Consider the following 15100-nt stretch of genomic DNA (forward strand, 5'->3'; position numbering starts at 1 on the left):
AGCCTTCATATCATGCAGCACGCACTGCCTACACGGAGCGCTGAAAATCCACCAGCGTAGCCCTATGCGAATCATGCAGCAGCCTTCCCCTTGCCCTTGCCGACAGCCTCGTTGATCAACCTGGCATTAGCATCCGCCGCCTTCTTCGCATACGCTGCAAGATCATTCCCGTAGCGCTCACTAAAGCTGCCGTCAAAGACTTCCATGCTGAACCACCCTTCAAAGCCCGTGTCCAACACGGCCTTGACGAACGGGGCGATGGGCAGATAGCCGCCATCATACGGCAAGGGCCGGTAATCGTGACTCCACTGCCCTCGGGGCCTTAGTCCTGTCTCGTCACTCTCCGCCTTGAGCGCCGGGCTCATCTTCTTGGCATCGCTGATTTGCAGGAAGAAGATCTTCTCCTTGGGCACCGTCTGCGTAAGCTCGTCCAGGCTTTTCTGGTATCGCTCATTCAACTCCTCCTCGGAGATACCGGGGAGCCGGCCCGTCTCCGTCGTCGGATCTCCCCATTCGCCACCGGCTGTCTGGAACGTGTCGAGGCATAGCCCAATGTTGTCGCGATCCACCAGCTTGACAATGTCCCAGACGTCTTTCCACGTAGGTGCGTGGGTCGCCCAGCACCAGTTCTCATACGCGATGCGGAATCCCTTGGGGGCCATGAGATCGGCCAAGTCGCGTAGGTCGGCGGCGAGATCCTCAAAGGAAGAGGAGATGCCTGTCGAGTCGGAGGATCCCACTTGGAGCATATCTGTGCCCACGGCGGACATGGTCTGTATCCATCCTCGCGCTTTCTTGAACGCTTCATACCGCTCTCGGCTCTCCTTGGGCCAGCCTTCAAAGTTGGCGAATGGCTGCAGCACCAGGATGGTCAGGTTGTGCCCCTCTACTAGAGCGCGGAGATGTTCGCCTGCTTCGCAGAGGGCATCATAGTCATCCTCTTCCACGTCACGACCCAAGTGAAGAGTTGCGTAGGAAAGGAGATCTGGCATGGACAACTCTATGGCCTGGAAGCCTGCGTGGGCAATAGCCTCGATCTTTTGGTGGAGCGTGTGCTTTGGTGTGCCGATGGAGCAGGACGCGAAGCAGAGGGGGACGTGGACGTCAGACATGATGGCTGCAGTATAGAGGTGACGAGGGGGAAATCATTTGTGAGACAACAAGTTTGAATTGAGCGGTCTTTCCACAACTGAATTGGGGAATATGCAAGAAAGAGGCCAGTCTGGATCGCATCATGGTGATGAGCCGGACAAGCGGATGGATGATGTCACGCGTCACAACGAGGAGATCAATAGAGTGGGTATCGCGCACAATCTGAGTGACCAGATCGTCGAAGGGGAGAGAAGAAGAAGGAGAAGAAGAAAATTTGTTTATCGGAAAATAGGGCGTGCTGGTGACTCTGCGTTGTTTTTCTTCTTCTGCGCATTTCTTGGTTCTCTTGCGGTGTAAGTTCACCGTATAGGAGAACTTGGCCAAGATGACAAGTACTCGACATACACTATCAGCACAATTAAATGTTTACTCCTTCAACTCCCCAAAGATCTCCACAAATATGTCCTCGAGGGTGACTTCGCCAATCTCATCGACCCCCTGTCTGGGCTCAAACTCGTCCTGCAGTTTCCCACCTGGCAAAGTCGCCGTCGTGAGGCCGACGAGATCGTCCACCATCGACTCTGGCACCATCGCAGCCGTATGTTCGCGCAAATTGTCGGGCGTGACCTCCTTGATCTCCAAATCACGATTGATAGCGCGAGCAACTGCGTCCCGCACATCGAGTGCTGAGTACGCCTTGGGGCCGTAGAGCTTGAAGATTTGCGGGCTGGTGGCTGGTGGCGGACCCGTCACAGACCGCGCAGCGTACAGACCGATATCCTTGATGCTGACCATGGGGACTTTGTAGTCCAGAGGCGAAAATACTGAAGTGATAAACGGCGGATCCTCCTTCAAGGTGGGAATCTGCATTGCCCAGTCCTCGTAAAAGTAGAATGGTCGCATGACGAAGACTTCGGGGACACTCTGTTTGAGTATCTCATCCGAAATGTGGTTGATCCTGAGGATTCCCTGGGACTGGTCAATAATGTCGTCGGGACAGCTGGCCGTATGTAGTTTTGAACTCACAATGCCTGACGAGTGCTGCGCTCCTGGCGCTGACAAGAGTACGAGCCTCCTGACGTTGGCCTTCTGCAGGGCACCCTTGATGCTGTTCGCTGCATTACTTGCAAACTCACCGGGGTCGGTGCCATCGTAGGCGGGAGGCGGGACGTAGAACACAACATCCGAGCCATCAAATGTCAACGAGGCAGCATCTTGCAAGTCGCCCTGGACTGCAGCGAACAGAGGCGACTGGGTAAATTCTTGAGGTGCCTTGCTGGTGTTGCGGTAGAATCCACGGACGGTGATGTCATCTTTGAGAAGATAATGGATCGCCGCTTGGCCGACTTTGGAAGATGCAGGGATGACACTGACCGTGAGAGTCATTGTGGCTGATGGTGATGATGATGATGATGGTAATGAAGATGCTCTAGGGTAGATTTCCGGGGATGGATGTGAGACGAGGTCCACATAGTCGTTGGGTTCATGTTGCTTTTATAGCCGGTTGCGAAGCACGATGGTATCCTGATTCCAGTATACAAATTCTATTTCATTCTCGGCAAGTCGTTCATTTGTAAGCTTAATTTACTTCCCGTCGTCGATTGGATCGTTGTTGCACGTGGCTTGACGGACTTGTCAGTGATTTCCCCATGTTTGAGGCCCCGCCTAATAAAGATTCGACTGACAATCTAATAATTGTTGATGCCTGCAGGCTGCAGCCTGGACGGACCGGCTTCCGCGCATTCAACGTCTGTAGCCACTGATGCTCGCTGACGCGGCCACGCTCAGCCCGTCAGCGTGGCGTCGCGGGCTATGCCCTCGCAGTCCTCCTGGAACTCGATGCCGCAGATCTGGGACAGCACCAGGCCGTTCTGGGCTGTCGTCGTCGCGGGACGAGATCCGTAGCCATGAGGCCAGCGATAGCCTAGGACAACAGAATCGCCGCTTGCTCGAGTAAAACAAATCGCGGTCAATTTACTCAAGCGGGGCTGAGTTTTGTACGTCTCAATTTTCACCACATCGTGCGGAATGTCGACAGTCAGGGAGACTAGGACCAACTTATGTGGTTTAGTAGCGGTTGAACCCGGCACTTCTGTCCATGGAGCCTTTGTTGACCAGGTGTCATGCTAGTTTGGTAAAAGCCATGGACGGCTCAAGTCTAGACAAGAGCGTTCGATCGCCACGCAATGATCGGCATTGCGGGTGCCATGTAACCTCATGGTCAAGCAGTCGAGGGCTGTTAGTATCCTCTCGCTGTTCAGGTAAGCGTCATACTGTCGTTGGAAGCGCCCGGCTTGATTTGTTGTCATGGATACCAGGAAGACCCTCTTGTACGTCAACTCTTACTTGATCACCTTTTTGAAAGCAGGATTTGATGCCTCGACGAGGAAGTCAAAGGGGCGTATTGGACCAAGCATGACCCGAAGCGGTTGCTGAAGGGTCAGACTCAAAACTGGATGCCGGCCGCGTTCCCGCTGCTCGGATTGCAAGGAAACTCACCTCTGAGAAAATTATAGAGGAAACTGTAACTCCCGCCAGGAACTTCGCAAGCTCGGAGATATTGGGAACCTTGCATCCGTGGCAAGTTATCAGGAGTTGCCAACATGCTTCATGAAACGCCAGACCTACAGGTCGAACTAACCATTCGGCATCTGGGATCGCAACAACCTCCCTCTGAAAATCGCCCAGTACGGGCTGGATCAGCCTCACGTTTTGCATGTCCTGGGCAATATGTTCTGGAGTATCAGGGAGATGCAGCTTCGTCGAGCCGTCGGCTGGCAGAAGTATACTTGGCATATACAGGGATGGCGCAATCCATTCCTCAAACCTACAGTACCCGACGCCCCAGAGGTGCCACATAGGCTCGCGCCCTGTTGCGAAACGGTCACAAGTGTACACTATGATAGTCATCAGGAATTGTACTGTTCATGACCTTTGGTACGATCCACTTACGCGCGCGACACCTGCGATGCCATCCGTCGCGATCGCCGTTTGGGTTGGGACTCTCGGGAGTAGAGATTCGGCATCTGCAGGCCAAACAGCACTGACCGGAAACATGATACCAAGAGGACATGTTGAATACGAGATATAGGCAACGCTTGGAACTTTGGAGGTGATTTAAGTGTACAAGATAGGCCGTGTCAGAGAGCAGAAGGTGTGAGTTCCCATATCTTGAAAGTAGATGAAGCCAATGTTTATTTGGTACCTGCCTTACGGACTTGAGGGACTTGTGTGGAGCGAAGCTCTGAAGCAACTGGAGCGCAGTTAAGTACCTTGGGAACCTTAACCAGTCGCTACAACCGCGGAAATTTCTGCCCTGAGGTACAAAGCAAGTACTCACCTTACCTGTACGCACCCAGCTTACTGGGGTAGCACCTGCCTTACGGAGATCACACCCAGCCTATGTCGCGTCACATGATGCACTCGAGCCAGCTGCTCAAAAGCCTGATGAAGTGAGACAAAGGGCTGGTAGTTGGCATCGGTGAGAGACGTGGGACAGATTCCCATTCCATACTTGGAGTATCATAGGATCCATTGTTCGATCGCGCCCGCTGCTGACTACAGGACGTGCCTTACCTCCGTTACAGGCCTTACCTCCTATTGAGGCCCTACACAAGCCGCGATGAAAGTCTTGAACTCATCCATGTTCCGCGTCTGCACATAAACAGAACCCGGTCCCGTGAAGCGGCACACCAAGCCCTCGCCCGTCTTCATACTGCCCATGAACCCACCACCCGCCTTTTCAATCTTGTAGTCGCAGCTCCACGCCACGAGGTGGCCATTGTCCACAATGTGGTGCTCGCCAGGTCGGAGCTGTCGAGCGTCGCTTGTTAGCATGGCAAAGAAAGGGGTGTGCGTAAGTAGGTAGGACAATCAAAACTCACGTCAAGACGGTCCACGGCGCCAAAGCTAGTCAGCCATATTATGCCCTGCCCCTGGACGTGGTACACAAAGAGGTCCTCTCCGGAGAACAGCGCCTTGCTGAAGCCCTGGCTTTTGGACTCCTTGTGCACCTCGGGCGTGCACGCGAGAAAGGCGTCCTTGCCGATGATCCAGTTCTGGCGTCCGTCCACGTGCAATGTAATAATATCGCCAAACAATGTTGGGCCCAGCGCCAGACGGCCTGGGCCGACATAGGTCGATTCACTCATCTCGCCACCGGTCATGAGCTTCTTCATGGAGAACTTGGTCTTGCCCGTGAGCTGGATGGACCCGGCCATGTGGATCATGACGCCGGGCTTGCCCTTGATTGTGGCGCCTTGCTGGAGGTCGAGGTTGAGCACGGCATTGGTGTCGCGGTGGCTGACAGTGTACTGGCCGCCTGGGAATGTGCCCGAGTCGCTTTGAGGTGGGTAGTGCTGCTGCTGCTGCGGGTGATGTTGTTGTTGCGACTGCTGCTGCTGCTGTGGGGGAGGATGGGGAGGTGGTTGGTATGACATGACGATGATTGTTCGGTAGGAATGCGAGCTGAATTAGGAAGATGGGAATGCAATTGAAAAGGCCGAAGCTGGAAGATATGAGAAGGTAGAGGGCTGAGAGATTTGGTCCTGGAGCTGAATCAGCTGATGCTGGGCCAAGGTCCAAGGGTAGGCATGTGGGCTCTCCCGACACTTAGTTATAGTTCAGCTAATAAGGGTCCAATCCAGTCGGGGACCATTTCAGTGGCACCAAGCCCGCCAAGCGCGGTAGGGGTGGTGCAGCTAAGTCCTGCATGCCAGGATTGTCAGCCCTGGCGGGAAAGTCTGCCTCGTCCCATAGATGATAATAAGGCGGCGTGCAAGTCCCACCCACTCTGGCTTGAAGCGAGCACGTGGCAGTGCATCCACCAGCCGAAGCTGGTCTTTGAGGCGAGCGTTGACTGGCTGAACGAAACCATCTACTAATGAGCCCAAGGAAGGGTTACGATATGTTCCTATCACTTCACTCGCTTGAGGACGGCGACACATCCTGACAACCCGACATAGCAGAACGGGCGGCAGTGATTGGAAGTTTCAATCGCCGGTGCGCGCGTAAACAAACCAACGTACCCTAGACGAAGACGGCACGAAAGTAGTCCGTCCCCCAATCATCCGCCCTTGTCAGTCAGTGGCTGATGCGCACCGGGCGTCGTCCGACGTTCCATCATCCTCATTAGGCTCATGAACGCTACTGCGAATGAGGAAATACTGTCGTAATTGCCCATTGACTTATTAGACTACAATGACCTCCCCAAAAAGTCCAGGCCCTCGTCTCCCATGAAGCCCTCCCCACCACATAGGAATAGGCTTAGATCTCCCAGCGCATCATCGCCCTCCCATTCGCCATTCACGAGGCTCGGATACTGGTCTTCAAAGGACCCACCCGCATCCACGGCGGCTGGCGACGTGGCTGCCGATGGCTCCTCGGGTGCCTCAAGCGGCGGTGCCGTCGTCGATGGCTCGTCCACATGACCGTGCAGACGCTTGGCGATGGAGGAATCCAGATACTGCAAGAAAAGATCGAGGACGTTGTTGTTGACACGCCAGTACTTCTGTACCTCCTTGAGACAGAGCAGACAGAGCTGGGCACGGTGCTCAGCGATGCGCTGGTTCATGGACTTGGAGCGGCGTATGCCGAGGGCGTGGATACACAGGGCAGCGAAGAGACTGGTGATCCTGAAGCGCTGGTTAGTGGCGGGACGTTGCTCATCGCGAGGACCGAGGGCTGCCTTACAGATGCATCTGCCCGTAGCGAAGGGTACCCTGGGCAGACATGTCCTCGGCGATGCGGCTGATGCGACAGGCCGCGTTGGTGACGACTTGGCTCCGAGGATCATCTTCGGGGAAGCGCATAAAGTTGGTTCGGTGGATGAGGATGCGCAAGTGGCTGTTTATGTATTAGCAGATATTTATATTCAAGCAGAGGAAGGTCAACTTGTAGGCAAAGTGAAGCAAGCACGTCCATATCGAGCTTGACCCATCATCGGACGAGTACTGCATCTCAGGGGGCAGACTGCGTCTCCATTCTTCCAGACGGGCGTCGAGCTCAGGTATGTGGTCCACGTGGTGCGTCTTCTGGCCAGGGACGAACTGCACATCAATCACGCGGCCCACTGCTCATGTCAGCTGCTACTCCAAGACTACACAGAAACCAAGGTGAACTCACGAAGCCTTGCAATCTCCACCATCTTGACGACGTAGATGACATGCTGCGGCTCGCAGGCGCCAAAGAGGGATGCGACGGTGGGGTTGGTGTCCGACTCGAGATCCGAGGCGCTCAACGCTTCGATATCGCAGTCCTCGTCGCGGATGCGGCTTGGGAGACCGAGAGATGCTGCGGCCTGTCGTTCGCGAACCTGTGTTGTCCATGTAAGCGAGTATCAAAGACTGGTTGTCAATTGCCATACGTAGATGGACCACCAAATCCGTCTCCGCATTTTAGACAAAGTCGGATCCTTGGACATGATCTTTTCCCTGCGATTGTTCAGCCATGGGGGCACATCAAAGTTATCAGGCAACTCACGATCGGTGGAGGCCATGCGACTCGGCCAGCGTAATCACCACCCCCAGCCAGTACCGCACATCCCTGACATCCCTTGCATCCCCTCGCCAGAAGCTCATGAGAAACAGAGTCTGGATCAGTATCATCCGATCCTTCTCCCAGTCGGCGTGGAAGAGGATCCGCGCTCTCCCATAGAGCAGACGCTTCGCCTCCGTGCGGTCCCTGAACCCCATGCCCGTAATCGTTTCCTCATCGCAGTACGTGGCGCCAATGAAGAGCATCGCCTGGAGCAGCAAGCGCGAGATAGCCATGGCCGCCAGCTTCTGCGTGATCTCGGCACGGTCCAGGATCGGAAAACAAGGATGGAACCACTTGAAGTAGGCCTGCAGGGCCGGGAGGCAGGTCTGCAGGTCAGGCAGCGTGAGCGCGCCCTCTTCCTTGAGATAGCGCATCGTGGCGGGACTGATGTCGGAGGCCTGGGCATCCTGGGGTGTCTCGGGGACGGAGAAGACATGTCTGTTGTGCGCTGTGCCGGGGACCAGGGTGATGAAGTTGGACTCGCCGAAGAACAGGGTCCCCGGTGTCGGGGAAGCTCCCTTTGCCGCGGCGGTGGGTTCATCAAGATGGGCTGGATGTGAGGTTGAAGCCACAGGTGCGGCGGGCTGTATGGTGCTGTGTGCGCGTAAACTGGGGCGAGGGCTCATGGAATTTGGCGAGACGTCGGTGGTCGCCGAAACGGAGCCCTGCTGCTGACGTTTGGAGCGACGGGGGTATCTGATTCCGTGATATGGTGAGTGAGTGAGCTACATGTGGTTGGTTGCCAATGCGTGGGTGGGTGTGGTACGACGAACCGACCACGACGAGAAGGGACAATCTCGCACGTCACGCCGCCGGCGACGCAGTTGTCGCATGGCTGGACGTCCATGACATTGCAGCGCACGCGCCGACTGTTGCAGACGCGACATGCCTGCTTGGCGCGGGTCCTTTTGGCGGCGCGTGTAGTCGAGGAGGACGGCGCTGGCGATGGAGGAGCCATGGCGGGCATGGAAGGCGGAAGCGCGTACGCGCGGTCGCCTGGCTCAATTGCGTCAAAGCGAGAAGGAGGCCAGGCCTACAGACAAAGATCATTCATGCTGTGGTTTGCATAAGACTGGGGCCAATGGCGGCATTTGCTGGATCCGACTTCACCGTGCGGAGAGTCGGAGACCATGAATGGTGGTGGAGGGAGGTGATGACGAGGTTGGAGGTTCTATTCTGGGGGGTCGCGGTGAATTTGTTGGAGACGATTGGGGGGTCGCGGGTCGCATCCGGTGATTCATCACGAAAAATTGACAAAGTATTTGAGAGACTTAAATCGTAGAGCTTCAGTGCATTATTCTACGACGCAGATATTGACAACGAGAAGCACGCGAACAGCGACCACAGTTCACAGGCCACTAGGTGTAAAGAGCTCATGGAGTGGCTAGTCCAATACTACATCAATAACTTCGCGGCAACGATAGCACCCTTTCACTGATATAGTTCAGAATCATCTCCCGACTCACAGGCGCAATCCGGGGCACCAGACACTCGCGGAACCACCGCTCTACATCATACTCGCTCGCGTACCCCATACCGCCATGCGTTAGCACCGCTCGCTCACACGCCGTAAACGCAGCCTCCGCCGCGAGGTACTTTGCACTATTCGCCGCAACACCAATCGAGTCCTGGCCGATGCTGTCGTCCGTCTTGGAGTTGTCATAGAGGCGCGCCGCATGGTACGTGGCCAGCTTCGCCGCCTCGAGATGCATATACGCGTCCGCGAGGGGATGCGCGATCCCCTGGTTCTGCCCAATGGGCCGCTGGAAGACCGTCCTCTCGCGCGCATAGCCTGCTGCCCGTGTTAAGGCGGCGTAGCCCAAACCTAGTGCTTCGCCCGCCAGGAGGCAGCGCTCGGCGTTCATCCCGTGCAGAATGAGCTTGAACCCCTTGCCCTCCTCCCCGATGAGCGATGAGGAGGGAATCTTGTAGTTGTCAAAGAACACCTCGTTCGCGTCGACAGCCCGCCCGCCCATCTTCTGGATCTTCTTCATGTCTAAACCCGCGCGCTCGCGGTCGAGGTCGATGCAGAAGAGGGAAAGCCCCTCGCTCGGTTTCTTCACGTCCTCGAGGGGCGTTGTTCGAGCGAGCAGCATCATCTTCCGGGCGACCTGCGCGCAGGTGATCCAAATCTTCTGTCCCGTGACGGCATAGGTCTTGTCGTCGACTTTGCGGGCCGCTGTGCTGAGGCGCAGCGTGTCCAGACCAGAGTTCGGCTCAGTGACACCAAAGCAGACTCGCCACTCGCCAGAGATGATCCTGGGGATTGCCTCCTCCACCTGCTCCTTGCTCCCAAACTTGGCCAGTGGTTGAGTGGCGTACACGTTGGCATGGATGCTCTGCGCTCCAGCCATGCCAGCGCCTGACTCGGTAATGGTCTGCATCATCATGGTGGCCTCTGATATCCCCAGACCCGAGCCGCCAAACACTTCGGGGAGCGCGATGCCCAACCATCCTCCTTGGGCGAGCGCGGCGTGGAAGTCGCTTGGGTCCGTTTGTGATTGATCGCGCTCCTGCCAGTAGGTGGATGGAAACTGGCTGCACACTGATGTGATGGCCTCGCGCACGTCAAGCTGGGTCTCGGTGAACGCTGAAGTCTCCATGATTCGACGACGAGGCGTGGTTGAGAAGGTGCGATGGCTAGCAAACCGCCAGGCTGCTTGTGGAACCATGAGGCGAGACATTTTGAGGGTTGAAATGGGTCAAGGCGTCTTCTCACAACGGCATAATACTATGATAGAATGTGATGCCAGCCCACAATGGAATACATTTGACTTGAGAATATACATGTTGTTCACAACGAGGTGTGCTCTGGAGAAGCCGACTCATCTCTGGAGTCTGGCTTGTCGTGTGGGGGTGGGCTGCTTCGAGTCTGGGACTCCGGGGTAGGCTTACAGGGTAGGCAATGCTTCGGTTACTTGACGCCCAAGTAGCCGACCAGAGCTGCGATAGTCAGTCTTTAGAGCGCAGTCCGGGGATCACTTGAACCAGACAGCAGAATGTTTGCAGAAAAAAGTCGAAGTAACATCATTCTGCGTGCTACATCGGTTTACAGTGGTCTTGATCTGTCTCGCCGATCCCTCTGTCATTGGTGGATGAACTTCTAAAGTGATCCCAGCCCTACAGATAGAAACGGAGTCTCTCTGGTATACATTTCGCGTGTAAATACTGTGTCTAGAATTTGATCTTGAATAGTTCTATAGTTTCTGAATCAAAGTCACCATAAGGCTGATCAATTCAGCAGCCATTGTCGCATGGACTCTACTTGGTCCCACGCGGTCATGGCTATCCCCAAGCCCCATGGTGTCAGTGAACCAATCATTGCAGTAGAGACTTAGCTCCTGAGTCCTGGATAACTTGGATGGATCGGATTGACGCAAGAAGCCTCATGTGGTGCTGCTGTGACCGACCATTTGGTCTATGGAATGTAAATCTACAACGTCAATCCATGTTTCCAGGTGAATCTGACGATAAATGATTAGACAAGACGTGTCCGATCGAGAGCAGTCGCAGTATCGATGATGACCATCACTGCAATCTGTTCCTGTGTGGAGGTTACCAAGTTGTGGACAACATGAAGAACATCCCGAGTCTGGCAGGCGGTGATGTGTTGTTGGACATCCACATCGACATCATCGCTGGACACAAGCCTGGCTATACGGTATGTAGCTCCAGCTAGGTGGTTAGCGAAAAGTAGGGTATTTCAGTTGTCGACGCCATGACGAACCGAATCATCGGCGAACCATTGAAAAAAGTCCGGGATGATTTGCTCAGCTCGGACTCTAGTATCCCGAATGACGAACGTAATCGAGAAGTTACATTATATCGTCGACTGTTTTTCACGATTCTAATTGAGTCGAGAAGATGTAGCTCAGCTTCAAGTCTGTGTCTTGCTTTTCCCTTTTGCCCCCAAACCAGCGTATGCAGTCAGGATATCAAAGCCACTGTCCCATGAGCAGATATGAAGTGACAACGAGTCTCGAGTCTTGACAGCAAATATTGAAGTGAAAACGGTAGGATATATGTACTAAGCGCACGCTAAAGTTTTTATTTTCTTCTACTTTCTAGAAACCTGAGGCAAAGCTCCACGAGTCCGCGGCAACAGCCGTAGGATCGCGACCCTGTCCCCAAGACCCACCATGTCATGTCAAAGACAAGGCGCACCTTTTCAGGGGTCTTTGGCTAATCCTAAACTGGTTGGCGGAGAGAGGAGACCTATGAATATACAATAAGAGCCGCCTTCCTGAAGAAATCAAAATCTTTGCTTCTCTTCGTTGGCAAGAGCGAAGACTTGCGCATCTTATTTCATCATGTCGACTTCCACACAAACAGTACTGGTGCCGCCTGTGTCTGAAGCAACCAGCGTCGAAGCCTCGCACCCTCTTACAACTATCACTTCACAAGTCAACAGCCAAAATGACAATACCGAGAGCGACAGGGCCTCTGTTGCATCGAACAACAAGCCTTTTTCCAAGCTACAAAAGACCGCCGTGACGTTCCAACTGTCCGGCATCAATTTCGCCAACAGTTGTGTCAATGGTCTCGTCGTGGTCGGGCTTCCTGTCATGACCCTTGACCTCAACCTACCCCAGTCACTCGCCTTCTGGCCCTCATCCGTGGCAGCTCTGACAACCACGGCCACGATTCTCATTGCCGGCTCGTTGGCCGATGTTCTTGGGCCGCGCAGCGTCGACCTTGTCGGATGCTTCGTGCTGGGCATTTTCATGCTTGCCTGTGGCTTCGTACAGACAGGCGAACAGCTCGTCGCACTGCGGGCACTGCAGGGTATCGGACTGGCACTGCATCTCGCCAGCTCCGTCTCTCTGATCACCAAGATCCTACCCAAGGGTCGGGGGCGCAATGTGGCGTTTGCTTGCCTGGGTATCAGCTCCGTGCTCGGCTTCTCGTTTGGACTTGTCATGGGTGGTGTGCTGGTGGACAAGGCGGGATGGCGAGCCGGATGGTACCTTTACGGAAGTCTTGTACTTTTCTTGACGGCCGTGGGAGCCTTCTCTCTCCCTCGCAGCCCGGTGCTGGGGACTTTCAAGGAGACCTTGGCAGAAATCAGAGAGAGGGTGGATTGGGTCGGAGCGCTCCTGGCATCGTCGTTCATGGCGTTACTCTCTTACTTCCTGGCGTGAGTTTCCCTTGGCTGAAAGCAAATACAGGTGGAATCCTGGCTAACAGCGGACAGTGTTATCAGCAGTGATGTCGAGCACATACGCAAGCCAGACACCATCGTCTTCCTGTGCCTTGGAGTCATATCCTTGCCACTCTTCCTTGGATGGTCGCACCGCCAAGTGAAATCGGGCAAGCCAGCGCTCATCCCCAATTCTTTCTGGCGTAACATGGCGTTCTCGTCTATTTGTGCAGCCGTTGCTATCGCATTCGCCATCATCAACTCCTTAGAGCTGTTTGCAAGCTTGTTGTAGGTCCCAGCCCTGGTTGCCCTTGTAAGTTTGACCACTGACCATATGCGCAGCTTCCAAGAGATTCAAGGCCTCTCTGCGCTCCAAGCCGCCGTCCGCATCCTGCCCAGCCTCGTGGTTGGCTTCTTCATCAACCTTTCCACCGGCCTTTTCATCCACAAGGTCCCCGCCATGTGGATCGTCAGCATCTCCTCCCTGCTGACGGCCATTGCGCCCATTCTCATGGCCGTCATCAAGCCCGAGACACCATACTGGACCAACGCCTTTCTCGCGCAGATCTTCATGCCCATTGCCGCCGATGCCTTGTTCACCGTCGGACTGATCGTCATCACTGACGTGTTCCCGGAGGACAAGCAGGCTGTCGCGGGGGCCGTGTTCAACACGAGCTCGCAGTTTGGTCATGCCTTTGGCATGGCGATTATGCAGGTCATCTCGTCGCTGGTGGCCAAGGACCGCAAGGGTATGAAGCCAGTGGAGGCGCTGATGGAAGGGTACCGGGCGAGCTTCTGGGCCATGTTTGCCTTCATGGTGACTTGTGCAGCGATTGGATTCTTCGGCCTGCGCAAGGCCGGCAAGGTCGGTGTCAAGGAGGATTGAGGCTTTAAGGCTCGGACAGCACGACTATTATTTCGGAGGATAGACCAGCACATACTTTGTATTTGGATCATCCAACGCCTTCTTATGACAAAAATAGCAGCTTCTGCTGGAACAAAGCGGTTACAGCTTTGCTTTTGTCCCGACAAGATCTTGGAAACCCCGGGAGGCCAGTTGGCTCACTTCTTCCGCGACGCCCCAGCTGATCTCGAAGCCTCGCCCTCCGGCGCCATACGCGTGAACCACGTGGCCCGTCTTCAACTCGCCGTATGTCCCAGTGAGTCGCTTCTCTTCAACTTGGATCCTCACTCCACCGTCACGCGTGGGCCGTCTACCGACTACATCGGCAATCACCTTGACGTCTTGTGGTGCTCTGACCGCCTCGTCCGTGGCGTACTTTGTCAGCGCGTGGCCTCCCTTGAGCAGTTTCGCCCGTTGGGCGGCGTTAGGCTCGGCATGCCAACTCCCCGGTTCTTTAGTGCCTCCCATGATTGTTCCACCGTCGAAGAAGCGAGGAATGATGAAACTCCACGAGCCATCTTGGTTCTGTCTTGTCACTGTCCTCGTGGCCTCGGCCAAATCTGTGACAACAGTTTGTCCTACACTTTGTTAACGACCGTTCCGCCATTTGCTTCAAAGATGTTTCACCTCTCGTGGGAAAGCACTTGGTGTCGCCGAACCCCATTCCACTCGCATTGATTACCATCTTGACATCGTCCCGCAAAATGAAGGCCTCCCACTCGGTCCTGAGGTCTCTTTGCATCGTCCGCCCACCCCTCGCAATGAACTTTCTGAGCAAGTTGGCGCAGTACACCGGCGCGTTGATGCAGTACGTAGAGTACTCGTACCCCAGCTTCGCGCCCCGTGGGAGGTCTTCATCGTTATATCTCCTGTACCCAACGAGGCCGGTCTCCGTCTCGAACCTCTCTTTTGTCTGCGCCGCATAGTTTTCTGGCGGGTTGTCCAGAAACTCAACTCCTTTTGTGCTCGTGACGCCAATCGACGGCTCCTTCTCCACCTGCCTTGCAAACTCAGTACACGTCGTCTTCAGCCATGCTGCTTCGCGTGTGAGCTGTGGGGTAGAAGCTGGAATGGGGCGGACGTGTGCGCCCGCCCACATGGACGCATAGTCGACAGAGTGAGAGGGCGGTGCGCCTGGGATGGACGTGGGCCATTCTTTGGCGACCAGCAGTATGTCTGTTGATGAGGGAGGTAAATGCGCTTGAAGTTTGAGGGCAGTAGTGAGGCCAATAATCCCTGCGCTGTCGCGGATTAGCAACATGAAATGAAATGGTCTGGATGTTGGGGAGGCGATGCAGGGACGCACCCAATGATAACGACCGTCGGGTTTGACTGAGAGTCCGTCATTTTGTCGGATATGTCGATGAAACCAATGAAGCGAGATGCGAAAAATCAATCGAACTGGTCTGGTGTTGCCTGGCTAGGCT

At 55.1% G+C, this 15100-nt stretch overlaps 7 protein-coding genes across 7 annotated transcripts; 1 reads left to right on the plus strand and 6 right to left on the minus strand.

Moving 5' to 3' along the window:
- Positions 1 to 71: 71 nt before the first annotated feature.
- Positions 72 to 1112, minus strand: J7T54_001166 (3-dehydroshikimate dehydratase-like protein; the record flags this gene model as incomplete). The annotated part of the gene is made up of 1 exon (XM_051507218.1): positions 72 to 1112. The coding sequence occupies one exon, from the start codon at positions 1110 to 1112 to the stop codon at positions 72 to 74; it is 1041 nt and encodes a 346-aa protein (XP_051361518.1).
- A 406-nt stretch (positions 1113 to 1518) lies between these two features.
- On the minus strand, positions 1519 to 2478 carry J7T54_001167 (uncharacterized protein; the record flags this gene model as incomplete). The annotated part of the gene is made up of 1 exon (XM_051507219.1): positions 1519 to 2478. The coding sequence occupies one exon, from the start codon at positions 2476 to 2478 to the stop codon at positions 1519 to 1521; it is 960 nt and encodes a 319-aa protein (XP_051361519.1).
- A 398-nt stretch (positions 2479 to 2876) lies between these two features.
- Positions 2877 to 3509, minus strand: J7T54_001168 (uncharacterized protein; the record flags this gene model as incomplete). The annotated part of the gene is made up of 2 exons (XM_051507221.1): positions 2877 to 3036; positions 3439 to 3509. 2 exons carry the CDS (start codon positions 3507 to 3509, stop codon positions 2877 to 2879), a joined length of 231 nt encoding a protein of 76 aa, XP_051361520.1.
- Positions 3510 to 4689: 1180 nt separating this feature from the next.
- J7T54_001169 (uncharacterized protein) lies at positions 4690 to 5531 on the minus strand (the record flags this gene model as incomplete). The annotated part of the gene is made up of 2 exons (XM_051507222.1): positions 4690 to 4905; positions 4977 to 5531. The coding sequence occupies 2 exons, from the start codon at positions 5529 to 5531 to the stop codon at positions 4690 to 4692; spliced, it is 771 nt and encodes a 256-aa protein (XP_051361521.1).
- A 755-nt stretch (positions 5532 to 6286) lies between these two features.
- J7T54_001170 (acyl-CoA dehydrogenase) lies at positions 6287 to 10232 on the minus strand (the record flags this gene model as incomplete). The annotated part of the gene is made up of 8 exons (XM_051507223.1): positions 6287 to 6725; positions 6784 to 6936; positions 7009 to 7162; positions 7216 to 7405; positions 7457 to 7523; positions 7573 to 8325; positions 8403 to 8662; positions 9096 to 10232. 8 exons carry the CDS (start codon positions 10230 to 10232, stop codon positions 6287 to 6289), a joined length of 3153 nt encoding a protein of 1050 aa, XP_051361522.1.
- A 1707-nt stretch (positions 10233 to 11939) lies between these two features.
- J7T54_001171 (uncharacterized protein) lies at positions 11940 to 13655 on the plus strand (the record flags this gene model as incomplete). The annotated part of the gene is made up of 4 exons (XM_051507224.1): positions 11940 to 12592; positions 12656 to 12766; positions 12824 to 13057; positions 13112 to 13655. The coding sequence occupies 4 exons, from the start codon at positions 11940 to 11942 to the stop codon at positions 13653 to 13655; spliced, it is 1542 nt and encodes a 513-aa protein (XP_051361523.1).
- Positions 13656 to 13775: 120 nt separating this feature from the next.
- On the minus strand, positions 13776 to 15020 carry J7T54_001172 (D-amino-acid oxidase-like protein; the record flags this gene model as incomplete). The annotated part of the gene is made up of 3 exons (XM_051507225.1): positions 13776 to 14198; positions 14356 to 14914; positions 14980 to 15020. The coding sequence occupies 3 exons, from the start codon at positions 15018 to 15020 to the stop codon at positions 13776 to 13778; spliced, it is 1023 nt and encodes a 340-aa protein (XP_051361524.1).
- Positions 15021 to 15100: the final 80 nt, after the last annotated feature.

Source organism: Emericellopsis cladophorae (assembly GCF_022114955.1).
Source record: "Emericellopsis cladophorae strain MUM 19.33 chromosome Unknown NODE_29_length_272814_cov_116_152143, whole genome shotgun sequence".
NCBI lineage: Eukaryota > Fungi > Ascomycota > Sordariomycetes > Hypocreales > Bionectriaceae > Emericellopsis > Emericellopsis cladophorae.